This window comes from Lytechinus pictus, chromosome 18 (genome assembly GCF_037042905.1).
Source record: "Lytechinus pictus isolate F3 Inbred chromosome 18, Lp3.0, whole genome shotgun sequence".
NCBI classification, from domain to species: Eukaryota; Metazoa; Echinodermata; class Echinoidea; order Temnopleuroida; family Toxopneustidae; genus Lytechinus; species Lytechinus pictus.
In genome coordinates, this window is record NC_087262.1 from 6,416,862 (window position 1) to 6,437,353 (window position 20,492).

At 38.1% G+C, this 20,492-nt stretch overlaps 1 protein-coding gene across 1 annotated transcript; it reads left to right on the forward strand.

The window, feature by feature from the left end:
- Window positions 1-4,792: 4,792 nt before the first annotated feature.
- Window positions 4,793-14,001, forward strand: LOC129281619 (monocarboxylate transporter 12-like). The gene is made up of 5 exons (XM_064113419.1): window positions 4,793-4,799; window positions 8,520-8,660; window positions 9,129-9,965; window positions 10,329-10,602; window positions 11,472-14,001. Coding segments are annotated over exons 1-5 (1,260 nt in total). The 3' UTR covers window positions 11,473-14,001.
- Window positions 14,002-20,492: the final 6,491 nt, after the last annotated feature.

Sequence of the window (20,492 nt, forward strand, 5' to 3'; positions counted from 1 at the left end):
AAAGGAGCCCAACGAAAAACAACTTTTGTTGATAGGGTGTTCCATACCACCAGTGCATGGTGAATGAATTAATTTTAATAAATCAATTAATTCAAAAGGGTGGAAAAGCAAACGGGAGTAAAAGGGTGGCAAGATAAATCGTCTAAGGAATGACCATGTAGCTATTAGAGTAATAGCCCCACCAATGAAAATATTTGGGGGGGAACATATCGTTTTGCCCCCCTCCCAATAATTCCGCATGTGCAACTAAAAATAAAATAAGATTGTAATGCTACACTGAAACCAGCAAGCGAGATTAAGATACCAACTCGATTTTGATCTAAAATCGTGCTCAAAATGTCTGCTCTTCAGATCGGAATATAAAAATTTTCAGCTCGCGCTTCGCGCTCGCATTATTTCTGTACCAAAACCCCATACTTTTCATGATTAAATAGGTGAATAGAATGTCCCGTTTTCAGTTCTATACCTCAAAAGAACTCCCGCTTCGATTTGCAATAATCTTTTGTTGGATATATATCTTGTTCTTTATTAAAAGCGTCCATTAAATTGTCTTTTTGTCCAGATCGAAATATTAAAATTTTCAGCTGACGCTTTGCGCTCGCATCTATTGTTCTTCTAGATACCCATCTTAATCATTGGTACCAAAAGTGCTTAGAATATCAAGCTTTCACGTCAGAATATAAAGAAATTTTAGCTCGCTCTCTAGTGAGATACATTTATCTATGCTCCTCATGAGTTACTACAAGCAAACCTAAACAGGTACATTTTTCCTGTTTTCATGACATACTAAAAATTTTCAGCTCGCGCTTCGCGCTCGCATTGTTGGTGAGGTTGAGATATGTGTCTCTTTCTCATGATTAATATATATATATATATATATATATATATATATATATATAAAATATAGGCCTATGTGTGGGGGTGTAGGGGTGTGTGGGTGAGTTTGTTCGTTTTATATGATCGAGCGTCTTTGGAACGTTGATTCATGATTTTGCCCCCCCCCCCCCAATCTGAAAAACGGATCGATGCCCCTGTGTATACATCATGCTCAATCAAAAGATCATTATGTACATGTTCCAGATAATTTTTGTCATTTTTTCTTTCGTATGAGTTTAGAATAGGCTTACTTGTAACACAAATTGAATTTAAAAAAAAATTATATAAGTACAGTACACTACAACAATGAAGGAATTTCCAAGAACACCATGCATATCAATCACTCCCAAATGTCCTAACTTGTGATTTTAGTGGGGGTAATGTTGAAAGATCCCCATCCACAAGAACTTTTGTGTCATCATCCCCCCCCAATCAAGAATACTGATCGACACCCATGGCCGAAGGCCTATTTATGGAATGCTTTTGATCCTGGTCTTACAGTAAATATGTAAACAGGGGATCGAGCTTAGTTTGGGGGCAAGCATAGCTATAAAGAGAGATCAAGATAAGTATACTATATGGACAAAAGAGGACAAAACGCAGTGTTGGAGTAGAGACAAAAGACTAACTCGGAATTTAATTTAACACCTCCTTGCAATCATGGATTGTCCATGAGGAGCCCAAAGTCATACATACCTTGGTCACATTTGCTACGGCCGCCGTAGATTCTAAAATTTCTACGGCGAGTAGCAATTCTACGGTCGCCTCAGAATTTCCACGGCCACTTACTCTAGCGGTCACATATGTTACGGTCGCCGCACGGCGTATTTTTTAATTTATGGAGAAAAAAAAACTGCGGCTGACGTATGTCCTTGAAATCATGACGGTACGGTCGCCCTAGGGCGACCCTGCGCTGGCCGTAGGTTTTTGACAAATACTACGGCAGACGCGAGGTGGCCGCAAGGCGCCCTCACGGCGGCCGCAGGGGAACTATACAGTGAGTATACCATGAATTGCTTGTCACACTCATGATATTTTACATTAGACATTTCATTTCAGAAAGTTTTCAAAGTGTCGCACCATGCCCATGCGCGTATTCTGGGTGGGAGGGAGGGGGGTTCGGGGCCTGGGCCCCCGGGTAGGCGAAAAGGGGGCGCCAAAAAGAGGGAGGAAAGAAAGGGAAAGAAAAGGGAGATAAAAAAGGAGGGGGAAAGAAGAGAAAGAGAAAAGGGAGAAAAGAAAGAGAGAAGGAATCAAGAAGAAGAGAAAAGGAGAGAAGAGAAAAGGGGGAAAGGGGGAGTAATAAAAGTGGGGGGGGGGGGGCAAATTGATGTTCGACCTAGGAAGGGGGGGGGGTCGCCAAATTAATGTTTGACACTGATCTGAATATTATACGATAAGTAATGTTCGACCTAGGAAGGGAGGGGGGGGGGGCAAATCGACATTTGGGGTGATTCGCGCTTCGCGCTCGCATCGAATGATTAGTTAGATGGACATCCTGTTAATGATTACCTAAATTGCGTAGAATGTCTAGTTTTGGAACGAAATATAAAAAAGGTTCAGCTCGCGCTTCGCGCTCGGATCGAATAATTTTTAAGTGCCCATCCTGTTCATGATTACCAATAATGCTTGGAATTTCCAAACTTTGGGTCATTTTGGAATATAGACAAATTTCAGCTCGCCCTGACAGATAGAGAGATACCCATCCTGCTCATGCCTACAAAACTTCTCAGAATATTCTATTTTCAGGTCTATACACAAGCTATCAAAAATCGCGTTCGCATTATTTATTTGGACTTATGAAATAAATCTCCCTTAACCATGTTAACTTGTATGTATGAATAAAGTTAAGATGTTAATAAACGCTTTAGTCTTAAGTAAGAACTACACCCTAGGAAACAACAAAAATCAGCATTTAACTACCCATGATAATACTAATAATAATTCAAATTTCAAATTTATTTATTCAAATTTATTTATTCATTTCCATTAATTGTACATACATGAATTGTATACCATATATAAACATAAATATTTGTATACGTTGCAGAAAAAAGAAAATAATGATACATATGTTGTGAAAAAAAAAACCACTTAGACAATTTGGGCAACACATTGTAGGTTTTAAATATGTATACTGTTTTTCAATAGAAATTAAATTAAGATGGAAATGGAGGGACCCACTAAAAAGCAATGCTTGTACAATGTGGGCCCCTCAAAAAATAGATAACACAACAAATAACAAAATAGCAAAGTATAAATACAGATAATCAAATGAGAAAAAAAAATAACTGAGAGGGAAATACTCACAAAATAAATACAAAGTTATCAAAAATATACAGTTAGATAAAGGACAAAACAACCCGTCCTAAAAATATCCACCCTTCCCCACCCCACCCCCCCCCCCAGAAAAAGAGAAGGAAAAAAAATGATAAAGATAATAACGTCATATTTTACCCAAGTTAGCCGCTGGTGAAAGGGAAATATCTGTGCTTCCTGGTCACATTTGTTCTTTAAAAAAAAGTGGTATTACATCATATTCATGCATAGATTACTTTTTATCAAGTCATCATTAAAAAAGTGGTCTGCAGTTGCCCTTTTTCATGTGATTATGAAATAAGATAATTCAGCATGCATTTAAGGCACCTGTTTGCCTGACGAGGAGGGGTCGCCATTTTTTCTGAAAAGTACACATGCATATGGGCCAAAATTATAGGTAGGGCCCCCGAGGTGCAAAATTCTAAATACGCGCCTGGTGGCTCCCGAGCAGATAACACAAAAGGAGAAGGGGAAAGGAGGGAAGAAAAACACGAGGGCAGCCCCACGGCCACCGTACACTCGACGTACGGCCGCCGTAGACCGGTTTACGCCATGCCTACGGCTAGTCTAATTTCTACGGCGAGCGTAGAAAAGAAAAAATGTTATAACTCCGCGCTAAAATTCTGCGGCCACCCCTACGGCCTGTAAAAGGTAGGAATCCGCCGTACGTCGACCCTGCGGCCACCGCAGATTTTCTGCGGCCGCCACAGAAATTTCTCGAATTCAGGTATCTACGGCCGCCGTATACGGCCGCCGTAGAGCAAATGTGACCAAGGTATACTCTCGGAGATGGTGGTGTAATAGTGCAGACCATTCAGATTTGAATCTTGCTGCAAAAACGCACAACTTAAAACAGGGCTTAAAACAAATAAATTATATATAAATATATATACATACACCATTACATACATACATACACACATACATACATACATGCAGTTGAGGCCGAAAGTTTACATACACCCATGGAATTCAGTGAAATTTGTTCGCTTGCCAAACATCGTACAATTTACTATATATCTTCTGAAATATAATTACCACCATGACAATTTGGTATTAAGCTATTTCACATGATTGGGATGCTGTTGGGATTTAAGTGAATTTGAGGTGGAATTTTCTTTGAAGAAAAAAGTAGCATTTGTGCCAAATTTATTTTATTATTATATTTCCAAACATCGTTTCATAGAAATATATAAGTGTCAAATCTATGATTTATATTACATTTCTATCATGATATGTCACCACTGAACAATTAATCTGAAATGTTTGTCTTGAGAAGTATACCTAGCACAAATATGAAATGTTTTTGTCGAGCTTTCATTTTTAATTTGTCTAAAATATGAAGATTCTTGGGTAGAAAATGAGACTTAAATATTTTTCAGCTCCTGATGACAAAGCAATGTGATGAGGGGCTTGACATTTCATTTGTTTGATATGAAATTCGTTATGATAGCACAAATATTTTATAAGATACAGTAAATTTTATGGTGTTTGGCAAGTGTCAATTTTTCTGTGAATTCTGGGTTTAATCACAAATAGTTAAGGAAATGCCGTAGAAATAAAATCGTAGATTTTAAAAGGAGCATAGCTCTAAAAAATGAAAGGTAAAGTCAGTGCCCATGATGTGACAAAAAAAAAAGAAAATTAAAAATCCGTTTCTAAAACAGTATAGTGAAAAACACGTCTGTATATATATATATAACAATACAGCATACATCCCCAACATATTGGAATCTACTGTTTATTTTTTCTCCTACGTCAATAATTGCGCTTGAATATATCACTTAGTAAAACAAAAATATAGACGTTTTGTTAGCGTCGAGTACACATCGGACTGCATGATGCAATACGTTGTTTGCACAATTGCGTGCGCTGGAAATTACTTCACATTTCTCAAAACTAAAACCATGGAAATAATTAAGCCCGCATGTGGTTGGGAATACTTTTATAGGAATGTACTGAAAATCTAGTAGCATATGGCACCACATGGTTACTGGCGTATAAATGGGGGCCCTTGGGCCACTACTCCCCAAAAAGAAAAAAAGAGGTAAAAGAAAGAGATAGAAAGTGAAAGGAAAAGTGTACAACTATATAAAGAAGTAATACATTTAGCTCCAACAAAGTTTATTCAAATGGGAAAAAAATTGTCGACGTAACATGTGTTTTTCAGGGTTTAGATAACCCTGAAAAAGACGTGCTACGTCAATATCTACTTTCATAATACATGTATCTACTTTGTTTCTTCTGTATACAATATACAGTGCGTCCCACAAAAAACGAAACCGAGATTTATCGGCTTGTTATAATCACTCGGGTCGCGTTCGCGTTCGAAATCACTCGGGTTTTGGATTTTTGGCGATTTTTTTTTATTTCGATGCGATTTTTTTTTCTAACGGTGTCTTCAATGGGACAAACACGCTGGGAAATAAAATGAAATTCAAATTCTAGTTTCGTTTTAAGCCGGCAAGTGCCTTTAAAAAAAGGCACTCGCCTACTGCTTAACATAACAAACAAGCAAATCAGCCATGTGGCTCAACTATCCTAGAATACATCCAGACTTCTACTGTTTTTATACGAGGACTCCGAGTCGGAACTTGCCATATCTGCCACATCGATATTACATCGTCATTCCCATGTACGGACATGTATGCCTGCATGCAATGGCCCCAAGGCGGGACCCGGCCACGGTCGGACACGGCGTGCATCGGTAGCATGGAGCAAGGTAACGTGAGTCCAGCCGAGTTAGATCCCACGTTACAGTGCCAGTCAGTCTGCAGCTCGTCCGAAAGTATTTTATTCAGCAGTATGCATAGCCAGCCATCCGTGGTTTAATGCATATATACGCAGTTAGACCAAAAGCTTCGGTCTCCAGTCTGTAATGTTCGTTGTTCCGCTGAACTCCATTAGCTCCACTCACCAATACAGAGACCGAAGTTCTAGCTCGATCTGTACAGGGACTCAATGGCCATATGTTTATGCATTAAGTTCCAATAAAACGGGGAAGTGAAGTTGCGCGACAGCCGAAGCAATTAGTTACTGTTTTTCCCCTTTTAAGTTTATTTTCTCTTTTTTTGGTGCATTTTAGGACAAAACGGAATAATAATATTTATTTGATACAGTTCTTTCCATATATTTTTATGAAATAAAGACAAAAATCGATGAGCGCTGTCTGGGGGATTTTGCATTGTTAACCCCGTAATGATGGTTGCACCATAGCGAGCCGTCTGTGTACGAGGAGAAACAGACGGCTGCCAGCTGTCTAATACGTAATGAGCTTTGAGGACGATCTTTCCGATAGGCGTTTTAAAATTCTGCTCTTAACTATTGTCCATTTCTCATAAAATTTGTCTTATTTTAAAGATAAAATCGCCATATCATGTTTTAAGTAACTGGAGACCTAAAAAATTCCCTACCTAAATTCTCGAAACATTGCATTAGGTGATGTGCTTAATTGATCTTCTTTGTGCTCGCGTGCCAAACGTATACGTTGAGCTGAACGGGGATCAGTCTCTCTCTCTGTCTCTCCTACCTTTCCGAAATTAAAACGGTCCTTCGATCGGACATAGTTATTTAGACGCAGGACAAATAATGCTCTGACAACCAAACTAACTTTTCGTCAGCATCAGTAAAAATGTGAATGGGCTTTTAAAAACTAATACTAAAACTGATCTAAAATTGATCTTAGATCGATTTTAAAATTGATTTTGGAAATCGATTTTAAATCAATTTTAAAATCGTAATTGTACCTGTTCTAATTAACCGATTTTAAAATCGGCTCCCGATTTTACCCGATTTTACCACAATCGGGGCGATCACCTGCCAATCTTCGATCATGCCCCTTGAAGGAAAAATCGGATATAAAATATCGGCGTAGATCTAGTTACAGTGCGTGATCATTCAGAACATATTTCAAGATTTTTTTGAGGTGCTAGCTATTTAGAGGTCGCATTAATCAGGGAGAAAGACGCAGTATTATCTCTGACGATGTTTACGAGGATAGATATCTTCTCTTCAACCTCGTGGTGATAGCGGACGCCGCCGTGAACTTTTAAAGGTCGTATTACCGACGGACATCACTGCACTACTCTCTTACCTCCTTTATGATGATAGACACTTCTCTTCAACCTCGTGGTGATAGCGGACCCCGCTTCTTTTATATTTGTTCTTGGTTATCAAAAGTTGATTTCTGAAGATAGTAATAAATTGATTTGAAAACGTTAGCTCCCCAAAGCATTTTAATAACATGTTCCGAATCATCGCGCGTGCTTGCGACTTCTATTACATTTTAATTGCACTTGCGCCTTTAAGATGATGCATTTTATTTAAGGCATTTGCTGGCTTAAAACGAAACTAGAATTTCAATTTCATTTTATTTGCCCAGCGTGTTTGTCCCATTGAAGACACCGTTAGAAAAAAAATCTCATCGAAATAAAAAAAAATCGCAAAAAATAAAAAACCCGAGTGATTTCGAACGCGACCCGAGTGATTTCGAACGCGAACGCGACCCGAGTGATTATAATAAGCCGATTTATCGATGATTTATCATAACTTAACCACAAATACAATAGACAAATGACCTACCATTGTAAAGCTTAGAATCTCCTCTTTCATCTGAAATTACTTAGATTATTTTTTATTCACGCATGGGTGAGCAAAAACAATTTGAAGAGGGGATACCAAAAAGTCATTTGGCGGGCTGTATCTGGGTATCAAAAAGAAAACCACATTTTAAAAAAGTTCAATATCTGCTCTTCAATTTGTTATCTCAATTACAGAAAATGTTCAAGAAATAACAAAGTTCTGATTATTTGAAATAAGGCTTGAATTTCAATAATTTCTTAAAATTAAGAGGTTATACAGGCTAGCGTTCAAACTCACTTGTTTCACTGTTGAAAACACGATTATTTAATGAAATTATGGAAATACAAGCATCGTTTCGAGGGAACATAACTTTTTTACTTCTTAACCATTTTTTGTGATTAAGGTTAAAATAAAAGAGCAGATATTGAAATTTTTAGGCATGTGATTTTCTTTTTGAGATTCAGATACCCCCGCCAAATGGGTTTTGGTATCTTTTCTTCAATTTTTTTGCTCACTCATGCGTGAATGGGAAAAATCTAAGTAATATCAGATGAAAGAGGAGATTCTAAGCTTTACATTGGTAGGTCATTTGTCCATTGTATTTGTGATTAAGTTATGATAAATCATCGCTTAATCTCAGTTTCGTTTATTCTAGGACGCACTGTATATCCAATATATATTGATATGGTATCATGGTTCAATATGAGATCATTAATCATTTTGTACTGTTGTTTATCTTCCAGCTGTACTCTTAGGAGCGTCATGCCAGCGGTTTGGATGTCGTCTTGTGGCGATTATCGGCGGGGTCATCGGAGCCCTTTCTACCCTATTAGCGTCCTTCTCAACTCAACTTTGGCAGATCCATGTTTGTAGCACAATTGCAGGTAAGAAAACAAATCTAACTTTTCGTAACGATCATCATGATCATGGGTCTCATATAATAGCCTGTTATATCAAGGCTGAAGCTGCAGCCTTTGTCTTATGCGAGTTTAAAGGTCAAGTCCACCTCAGAAAAATGTTTATTTGAGAAAATAGAGAAAAATCACACAAGCATAATGCTGAAAATTTCATCAAAATCGGATGTAAAATAAGAAAGTTATGACATTTTAAAATTTCGCTTATTTTTCACAAAATAGTTGTATGCACAATTTAGTAACATGCAATTTTATTTTTATTCTCCATGAAATGCGCCAATTCTCCTAGCTGCCAATTGGCTATGTAATTCAGGTACACAGAAACTGGGGGAGTTATAGCCCTCTACCACTTTTCCCCTGTAAATTTTTGCAAATGTGAAATCTATAGCCATTTTTGTAAGTTCTTAATCATGTTGTGCTTTTTTTTTCAATATACAGGTCTTGCTTACGGCGCTGCATACTTCCCGAGTGGAGTAGTCATCCGTTATTATTTCAAGAAACGGCTGGGAATGGCTAATGGGGTGACGTATGCTGGTATCGGAGCAGGATTCTTCGTGATGGCTCCCTTGCTAGAGAAACTCTGCTCGGTATACGGATGGAAAGGGGCCATGTTCATTCACGCGGCTATTAATGCAAATTTCATCCTTTGTGCAGTGGTCTTACGGAGGACTAAAATGGAACAGAAAATCATGGCAGCGTACAGGTCAAAGCCATCAAAAGCCAGTGACGAGGATTCGATTAACGGCGGTGACCAATCAGCAGACTCGTTTTGTAGAAGGATCTTGCGAAACATCGACAAAACATTCGCCATCTCTAGACTCATGAAGAACGTCCACTTTGTTACCTTGTGTCTCGTGTCAATCCTATCTTTCGAAGGTCACATGTCGGTGTTAGTCTTTACAGCCCCGAAGCTGGTGCTCGAACTCGGATTGTCAAAAGGTACGGCCAGTTTGGTGATGTCTGCCTACGGAATCTCAGGACTTCTTTCTCGAGCACTCCATGGCTTCCTTCTTGATTTCAAATTGATCTCGTTGACGAATCTGTACATACTGTCTCTGGTCATATCGGGGATCCAACCAATGTTCAACCCCCTCTTAACATCAACTGCCGCCCAGTTTGCGTTGATTGTGGTCTACGGAATCGGCGCCGGCATCATGGTCCCCACGACGATCTTAGTATGTAGGAAGTACGTTCCGCTCGACGCGGTCCCCAGTGCCATTGGACTTGTCACTGCGATTGGAGGCCTTGGAAACGTCCTTAGTACACAGCTGATGGGTATGTATCTGACGTGACGAAAGTATTTACGTAGCTCATTCACCAATCCTCGGGTGCGGCGTTACGGGTGTCAGGTGCGAGGGAGGGGGGGGGGGGTGACTTGTGACTGCCCCTTAACAATTCAATAAATCGATGTAAGAGTTAATTTCAGTTGTGCGCTGTGACTTGAAATGGGCGTCCGTTTCTGTTCCCCAGTTTGTTTTCTATTGAAAGGGTTTTACTCGGACATTTTTTAATTACTTAAGGTGACACTCCCCCTTTTCCCGAGAGTCATACTTGTCTCGGGATGCCCTGAGATATGAAACAAAACTCTATCCTTTAACAGGGATCTTTACGTTCTTCCTCTCGTTTCTTTTATCACAGGACAATTATCTGATGCCACCGGTTCGTTCGCTGTCCCTTTCTATATATCCGGTGCTTTCTTTTGGTTGTCGGCTATTGTAATGCTACTGGTCACCAAATGCAAACGATTCGAGGACGGTGATCAGGATTCAACGGTAGTCGTTCCGGAAGTAGCTGTAGCACCCAATGGTCAAGAAGATGTCCTGAACGTTAAACCAACTGCATTAACCACTAATGGTTATCATCAAGTTTCTACCGATGTATCTGAATTAGAGAACTGGGAATCCGCAATTTAGTGAGGTTTTTTTTATTAGGAGATAATCTAATTCACGAGTGTAGCATGCATTTTTTAATTTATCAAAATTGGCAAACATGACTGTCTATATACGAAGTACTGACAAAATGAAGGGTATATGGAGTATAAAAATTACTTCTTCATGTCAAATTTTCAAGTGTATATGTATTTCAGAGCAATGTCATGGAGAGAGGTACCAAGATTCTTTTGTTCGCACCCAGCCACCCATACATTCCAGTCGTCGTTCCTGTTGGAGTGCCACAGGGATTTGTACTTGAACCTTTTTTGTTATTTTCAGAGCATCACAGCACATCAGCTCCATATTAGGCAGAGCTTCCTGTACAAACATAACACACAAAATACGAAGATATTTCTGGTTGACTGTGCTTTATAGATAGAAAATATTATACATGTATATGGCTTTGAAGTACATGGATGCTTTAATTATTATGCAATGTTATTGAATTATTGTTGGCAATATCGTTTATTCCGGCCTTATTAAGAGTTAAAGCGTCATTCACTCTTCGATTAAGTCGCAGGCGCTACTTGTCAAATGTATTATTAGATGAGTATAGCGCAGACAACACGACCGAACCATCCTATTCAGATGCATCTCTTTGTACCACTCTACATTTAAATTGCTTAGAAATATAGTATATTCGTGAAATATATTTTATGTATTTTATGTATTCGTGGCTGAAGTGAATATCGTTAAAATTCATCTGAGGTGCTAATAATAAATTCCTGTTGATTTAAGGATCAAATTATTTTGAATACAGTTGTAAGTGAGAACTTGCCACTATTATATTTAATCAAAGATAATCATATATTTATGTACAAATATATTTATATAAATTCATTTTTAACAGATCCAATATTGTGCGGGCGTTGAGCTTGGTCTAGTGGTTATGACTCGTCTTTCAATCGGAGGGACGTCGGTTCGAATCCAAGCCATGGCGTGTTTTCCTTCAGCAAGAAATTTACCCACATTGTGCTGCACTCGACCCAGGTGAGGTGAATGGATGCCTGGTGGGAAGTTATTACTTGAAACGCAGTGGGTGTAACAGCTGATATGCTGAAGCCAGGGTTACTATGCCGCAACTGTAGAGCTCGAAACTTTTTATAGATTTTATCCTATACGCCAGCGCTTCTCAAACGGTGGGCCGCGAAGCTCTCTCAGGTGGGCCGAGAGAAGCTCCAACGGGAGAGAAAAAATAGGGGAAAACTATGATGTATTTCACAGACCTCTCCGATCGGTCTACATGGGTCAAAAACTAAAGCACATTTTTTAATAGGTATCATACATGTTGCAAAGCATGCACCTCGTGTGCATGCATATTGTGTATTGTGGCCCCGGGATTGTCGCCCATTTACCGGACATTTGCGAATGCAGATTAGTCGATTCTCAAACTGTCTGTCACATTTCAAGAATTTTTTTTCATCAAAGTGGTCAAAGGTGGAAGAAAAATATGAGAGTCAAAGTAGTCCTCGAGTAAGAAAAGGCTGAGAAGCGCTGAGATATACGCCATATCTGGCCCTGTCAAAAGTTGTTGGCTCATTAGCCACTATCATCAGTTTTATCACTTTTTAATCCTATTCTTGTTTAACTGTTTATATTAAAGAAACCGAATCAATTTGTGTTGTGAACAAATAGCGTTTGCCGATGAAGAATTGAATGGCTTGCCGTTTAATGTCGGCATAAGATGGCTATTGAACCTTTAACATCTTAAATTAAATCTAACTGAAAGATCAGATTACACCTGTAGCTGATGGGGAATTAATCCAAGTTTTTGAGAATGATAATAATAGCTGGACTTATTAATGATGCTTTTGCCTGAGGATTCAAAATGTTTGATATTATTACCCGGGCTTTAGCTCGAGCTACCATACCGGCGCTCAGTGCATGCAATGAAATAATCATGCCGGGTACCCATTCGCCTCACCTGGGTCGAGTGCAGCACAGTATGCTAGAATGTGATTTAGCATCAGAAAGGGCCAACAGTCTTAAATGCAGCTCTACTAATGCATTGGAAATAAACCTTTCGGCTTTCATGGGCTATCCTGTCAAGGTATTCTTCAATTTCATTGTAATCACCTGTGATATTCTTGACGAATAAAATCAATCAATCAATCAATCAATCAATCTACTATATATTATGAAACACCACACATAATCTAAATGTGTAATTCTCACTATTTAGGGCAATCATTGCACTAAAACAGTGAGAATTACAAAATAGTGAGAACCCGGGAGGGGGTGGGGCTACTTAGTAAAAATGAGTTGATACGTATGTGCCGCGGTCGACATCCCGAATTGTTCAGAGTTAGCCTACATTTCAGTTCTAGAGCATCACCAATATTTAGAAAGCCATAGAAATTCCTATTTTCCCCATTTCAGAGACCCTCAAGTTTCTCGTTCCGTGCGGTACCATAACCGCTATACACTGTAAAAACTGTGGTGTTAAAACTGACATCAGTGGGTGTTAATAGAGGACCACACCCTCTGGTGTTAAAATTACACCCTAAAGATTGTATATAACACCAAAGAGTGTACATGTAACAACCAAAGGTGTTGCAATAACACCTATAGGTGCTAAACTAACACTGTCAATTTAACACCGGTGTAAAATAATTGGTGTGGTCCTCTATGTACATCGGTTAACACCGCAGTTTTTGCTGTGTACCATGTACGATATATTGAGTTCCGGAGACCCCCATTTTTTATGTGGTCATTCCAATTAAAGGTATTGTTTAACTTTGTGAGCAGCCGATTAAAAAAATTCTCAAACCAAGATGAAACATGTGTACAAGTGCATGTATTAGAACTAATAAACCCTGAAAACAACCATTATTGAGAATGAAAAGCTAAAACTACAAGGCAAACCCCGATTTTGTAAATAGGCGTCTTATAGACGCCTAAATAGTACACGTTAGTGTATGGGGTGAAATTAAGATGGTGTTTTCGGTCACTTTATATTTCAATTTTTGAAGCACTAAATAATTATTTTCGAACGCAATTTTTTCTGGGCTTCATTTTTGTAACATATCACAGACACAGGTGACAAGTGTGACCTTCTAGCTCAGATTTTGCAAAAGTCAAACCAATGTTAACCAATCACTTTAAAGCATTGCATTTTTAGCAATCATTGATCTGAGAGCCATTTTAAGACCAAGATTTAGTTCCAGAGCCCCCTATTTTCGTCTATGGTGTGGCACATAATAGGTATCATGTTATAATACTAGTAGCCCCCCCCCCCCCCCGAGTGAGATCTATAAAATAATGACATTTGGTCTTTTCATTATTTTGTAGTCAAGTTATTAAGTTGTCTGTCATGTCAATTTAATGATAAATGTGTCAACAAAATTGTTTAATAAAGACATCATTCCTACACTATTATATTCCAAGTCGTGTTTGTTTTGATTTCTGTAGGATAAGGGCCTGGCTATATGAGCTTATGCCGGTACAAGTTGCCGATAGCTCAGTCGGTAGAGCGGGGGTTTCAGATTCCGGTGACCGATTACCATTTGGTGCGCTTTGACAAGTTATTAAAGGAGAATGAAACTCTTGAAGCAAGTTAGCTTTTGTGAAAGCAGAAAAATCAAAGAATAAGATCAACAAAAGTTTGAGTAAAATAGGACTAGCAATAGAAGAGTTATGAGCATTTGAATGTCGAGATCACTAATGCTATGGAGCTCCTCCCATTGGCAATGCGACCAAGATCTATGATGTTACAGATGAACAACTCTCCCCTTTTGGACACTGAAAATATACACCAAAACATCTCTTTTTGCTCATTCTAATCATATGACAAACGATTCATCAATGATATAATGTTGTGAAACCTCTGTACTTGTCCTCTCATAAAGAGAACACCTCACCTTGTGATAAACTCTATAAAAGTGGGAATATAAGTGAAATAAGTACTAAAGTAATGAGGGAGTTGTACGTGTGTGACATCACAGATCTTGATCGCATTGCCAATGGGAGGATCTACATGGCATTAGTGATCTCAATTTTCAAATGCTCATAACTTTCTTATTATTCATTCAATCTTCCTCAAACTTTCAACAATATGTTTCTTTGATTTTTCTCTTTGATATGGATTCAGCTGGTTTCAAGGGTTTCATTCTCCTTTAATCGTCATTACCAGGTCCTTTGGACAGGACCTTCAGCCGTCGGACCTCCGGTTGCTTCCTTACAAGCATTCATGCTTTCTTAGCAATCAGGTGGAAAAAAAAATCACCACCACTATAATAGTAGTAAATTCCCGTACATTATTTCACTGAAAATATTTAACGTAACTCCAGTTAGTGTCGTAACGCCCAAGTCTTTCTAAACTTTTTCAATCCAGTGGTTGAAAATTAGCAAAGGAAATTTGAAACAATCAACTTTTCAATTTTGTAAATTTTGGAGAATCAGCCTCTCATGCTCCTCTCCCCCCCCCCCTTCCCTATGATTTGCATCAAATTAGTCCAGTTCAGACCCAGTCTGTTTCAGTTTACGTGAGAGTTACTTGTATAAGCGTAATAAGTATACAATGCGGATATTAGAGTTTTATTGTTTCAAACCTGAATGTCACTGTTATAAGGAAGTCGTTTAGTTGTATAATACCTGAAAATGCAAACAAACAGGAACTAATTCTTATTGCACAAGGGAAGTCTCCTGATAACCGAATAACTCTTTATTCTTTCCGACGGATTACCATTCGATCTCTGCCAATTGATTGTTTGGCTCCATCCGACTTCAACGCAGGGTTGAGGTAGTCTGCTGTGCAAACCCTTCACTCGAGTAAAGGGTCTGAATTGCAGCCTACTCATGCCATGTGTACTGAAGGCCCACAGCAAGTTTTGTATGTGCTAGTCTTTGCATGGAGACTCACTTGTTGATCAAAGTTTCAATCAGGGTCTGTGCCTGCAGACTAATTGATGGCGCTTGTTTGGCTCTATCCGACTTCAACGCAGGATCGATGCTACAGGGGGAGTGGGGCAGCGGTCGACCGCCCAATCGGTTTTTCAAGAAGAAGAAAAAAAAAGGGGGGGGAGGGGAGAACTGAGAACTCGAGGAGAAGCGGATTAAAAGGCGGAAGAAAGGGGAATAAAGAAGAACTCATTATCTTAAAGATAATTAGGCCTATACATGTATATGGGCCATAATTAAATTGAGAAAGATATGCCCCCACCTTGAGTCACCCCCTCCCCCGGGCCAGCAGGTCCATCCCCTCATCAACAATCGTATTGTCTTGCAACTATTGATGTATCGTTATGGAATTGTTATTTAGGCGTAGGACCCTCGTTGTAAACAACACCAACATGTCAAAAAAAAAACAACCCACAACATTCATGGTACTTGGAAATGTTTGGTCTATCTTGTTCGGCGAATTAAGAAAAATTGAAAAAATGTATATTTTCCTACCCCCATACCCCCATACATGCATGCAAACTCCCTTCTTCCAGCGGTATGGCCATTGCGGGGAGGGGGCTGCATGGGGGCACTCCACAAGGCCTGCTCTGTCACCCTAGATGGAGATTGACTGCGAATGGTGCTGAAAATGTAACCCTTTCTTCAAAATGACGTCGACGGCCGGCGCATGGGTGCCGGGAAGCCCTGTTTTCTGGACACTGGTGCCTGCATGGAGGCCATTACCCCCCTCCCCCGAGTAATATGTTCTATTACCCCCTCCTCTTGTACCGCCACTGGTGACAATGTATATTTTGATGAATGGACCGAAGAATTGCAAAGTCATATTCAACACAGCATGCCTTGATAATTCTTTCTTGCAAACCAAACAAGATTATTATGAGTGTATATATAGCCAACTTGTTGGTTTAGCAAACATCTAATCGATCATCGGCAAAAATAAACGTAGTTAAGTTCAAGTTTTATTTCATTTCTCAACTCAATACAAGATAAGAAAAAAATACAGATATAAAATGATAACCATACAAATCAATACAAATGAATATACATTGCAAGCAACATGACTATACATGAAGAGTAAATGAATGTTTATGGTGAACGCTAAATAACGTGATAATCATATTAACCAATAACAATATATACAATGGAAATAGAACAAAATGTATGCCATTCTCGATTAAAAAAAAAAAAAAATTGCAAGGCTACCTTTATAACTCTTTTTTTTTCAATAAGTAAGGTTGAGTAAATGGAGGGATCCACTAAAAAGCAGGGCTTGTTGAGTGTGGACCCCTCAAAGGAATTTATCAAAGATTTGTAAGTACAGGTATAAAACGAAAATGAGAATGAGAGAGAGAAAAAAAAGAATAAGGTTGATGTGATGGTCGATGAAGAAATACCGAGATAATGGATGAAGAATCAAATCAAAAGGATAGGGTGGTGCACATGTGTGGTTGAAAGAGGAAGAGAAGAAGGAGTAACAAAAAAAGCAAAAGAGTGAAGGGCATAAGACCGATGAAGGAGAATGAGCGGAAGAGAGCGAGGTAGAGAGACGGTCAGGGAGGGGGAGGCGGGCCGGGGGGGGGGGGGGGAGAGAAAGAGGAGGGTAAAAGGGATTGGTTATCGACTGTTCAATTGGAATTTGCTTTATATGATTCAAGAATTTGTTTCTTCAGTTTAATCTTAAAACTGTTCAAACTGATGATAATTGATGGATTTCCATAGAGTTACGATTGATCGGATCAATCGTAACTCTCTTTGTAAGACGGGGCCCGGTGGTGACAATCATACACCCTGACATATTACACATACCATATTATAAGATTAACACTGCACTCCATTCAACTATAATATTATTATTACATAATATAATATTATGTAATATTATGTAATATAATGACTGTGACAAGTGATCTTGTAATTGATTTGACTTCTGAATCATAGTATTAGTTTTTTTTTAATGTTGTATTGTTTAAATTAATTATCAATCTACTAGTCAAACTATAATTGAAGATTTCAAACATATAATCGCCCCAAATATAAATCTTACGAGGATTATAGTCGATCACCATCATATAGCCCTGAAACATACAGAGATAATGGAACTAAAATTATACTGTGAACTGATTCGATTCTGGACTCTGAAAAATAAAATCACAATTGAAAGGTCTGTATTCCTTCCATTCATTTCCTTACAATGCCTTTTCTTTTGCCAATAATTGTTGTCTTTCTCTCTGTAAATTCACATAAAAGACATAAAGGAAATGTTTATGGAATTCTGTCTCGTTTTAGATTACATTTTTTTACGACCGAATAGTAAGTGATATGTAATAACTTCATACAAACTGAACAATGGCCGTGATGCCCCGGTCACATCGACGAAACTGACTCCAGACCGATCAAAGTTAAAGGGATGGTCCGGGCTGAAAATATTTATATCTAAATAAATAGAGTAAAGTTCACAGAGCAAAATGCTGAAAATTTGATCAAAATCGGATAACAAATAACAAAGTTATTGAAGTTTAAATTTAAGCAATATTTTGTGAAAACAGTCGTCATGAATATTCATTAGTTGGGCTGATGATGTCACATCCCCACTTTCCGTTTTCTTATGTTATTACATAAAATCATGTTTTTTTCATTATTTCCTACTTGTGTGAATAATATGTCTCCCTTATAATGAAATAAGTTGCAGCAATCAATATCTAATGCACTAAATCAGTTGACAATCCAATTTTTCTAGTTCTTGGAGGAAAAAATTTGAATAAACCTAATTTCATATAATAAAATACAAAAAACAAGTGGGGATAATATGACATCATCAGCCCACCTAATGAATATTCATAAAGACATGCCTAGAACTGTTTCACTGGAATAATGGAAATCTTTAAAATTCAATAACTTTATTATTTGTTATCTGATTTTGATCAAATTTTCAGCATTTTGCTCTGTGAATTTTACTCTATTTATTGAGATATAAATAAATCCAGCCTGGACCATCCCTTTAATACGTTATTTCCAATGACATATCATCGGTCGGTTTGGAGTCGGTTTCGTTAGTATGACTGTAGTACGACCGTTTCTCTTGATGTACACGGTCACATCGGCGAACCAACTTTAGACCGATCATATATTACGTTGTATATGATCGGTCGGTTTGGAGTCGGTGTAGTTGATATGACTGTACTGTAGCTCTGCAAACGAATGATCCCGGGGTCGATTGGTTCATAAGGCAACAGGTGGTTTCAGCGATGGAATGCAATTTGATGTTTTGAAAATCTCTATTCATATTTATAGAAATGTCATTTTTGATTATTTATCTATGAATTATTATTGTATGATGGCGTATAAACCCCCTATCAAGTCAAAAAAATATTTATTATTAATTATGATGAATACTAATTGCGATAATTTCGTCATAGGATTGGTCTGTAAAAACATCAAATATCTGACAAGGCAATCTACCGCCCTTTCACACGGTAAAAAAAAAATCGTATTTTGAGTGATTATTTCAGTGAAAAAGAAGGCTAATTACGAATATTTAGCACGTGTGAAACCAAACTAGAACATGATTAGAATCACGAACGCTTATCACAGTCACGATTACAATAGCAATCATTACTGCAATGATGATTCAAGATTCACGCGTGTAAAAAGGCCCCAAATCGGATACTATAAAGTTTCTTTGTATCGGAAATTGTGTTTCCTCTTATATTAGTGGATTCGATAAGATGTTTGTCAAGGAGTTATATTCCAATGCACATGAGTGATTTGAGTGAGGATTGTGGATTAATCGTATGAGGGACTTTACTTTCTTTTCAGTGACTATAGAACCTTAAAGGGGAATCCAACCCAAATAAAAACTTGTTTTTATTAGGAAAAGAAAAATCAGACAAGTTGATTGGTGAAAGTTTGAACAATATTGGACAAAAAACAAGAAAGTTATGAATTTTTTAATGTTGTAAATATTGGTAATCACTATACCCATGGAGACTTCAAATTGGCCGCATATGGGATGTCATAGTGATGTAAGGCAAGGACTACTCTTCCATGTACTCCAATACATATTATGGCTAAAATTTCATTTTTCCCAAAAGTTTTATTTCAAATTATATTTTTCTTTCATGAGGACATAAAACAATATACTACCTGGGTTATATTTAGATTACTGCCCCAGGGGAATGGGTACTAAGGAGAAAACCACAAATCCCTGATAATAAAGTACATGGCCTATGGGAAAGTTGTCCTTGCCCCTTGTCATAATTTACTTACTCAGTTGCCAATTTGAAATCTACATAGTATTAGTGATCTCAATTTTAAAGCAGCTATAACTTTCTTATTGCTTGTCCGATTTCTTTCACACTTTCACCATTCTGTTTAATTTATTTTTCTCCTTCCCAACACAACATTTTATGGCCAAGGCTGGATTCCCCTTTAAAATCTCCAAGGATAAAAATATCGGCGCGGGAAGGGAACTACATCATTGTAGTAATGATTGCTATATTTAATCATGGGGATGCTGGTTTTAAAAAGAAATTGACACTGAGCAAAAACAAAAAGAATAATATAAAGAAAAAAAAAGGTTTCGCTCCAAAACGAATGTGAGTTTGGGTAAAATTTCTACTTGCAGTTTGCAGTATGCTAAAATATCAATCTAATTTCAAGGAGGTGTTGCCTATATGGTGTATAAATACGCAGCATTCATCTGCCCCTCAATTTTGGAGGTTACACAGTATGGGGCAGCAATTAATTTTTCGTTTTTAAAAGGAGCTACTGGTCTCTTTCGACAAAGAATTTAACAAAAACTTTCACGTACGTACTTCGTGATTGTCAAGAATGTGACACAAAGTTCAATTTTTCGAAGAAAAAAAATCCAAAACTTATGCCTGGGGGTAACATTGCATGGACGTGCGTGCGGGGCAACTTACCACGCACAAGAGCGTGATTCAGTATATCAAGAATAAGTGGGCTCAGA

What these genes read in the sequence shown, in the direction of transcription:
- LOC129281619 (XM_064113419.1), top strand. An exon ending in TGTTTGTAGCACAATTGCAG is followed by an intron (nt 8,661 to 9,128) that starts GTAAGAAAACAA and finishes TTCAATATACAG; the next exon opens with GTCTTGCTTACGGCGCTGCA. An exon ending in CCTTAGTACACAGCTGATGG is followed by an intron (nt 9,966 to 10,328) that starts GTATGTATCTGA and finishes CTTTTATCACAG; the next exon opens with GACAATTATCTGATGCCACC.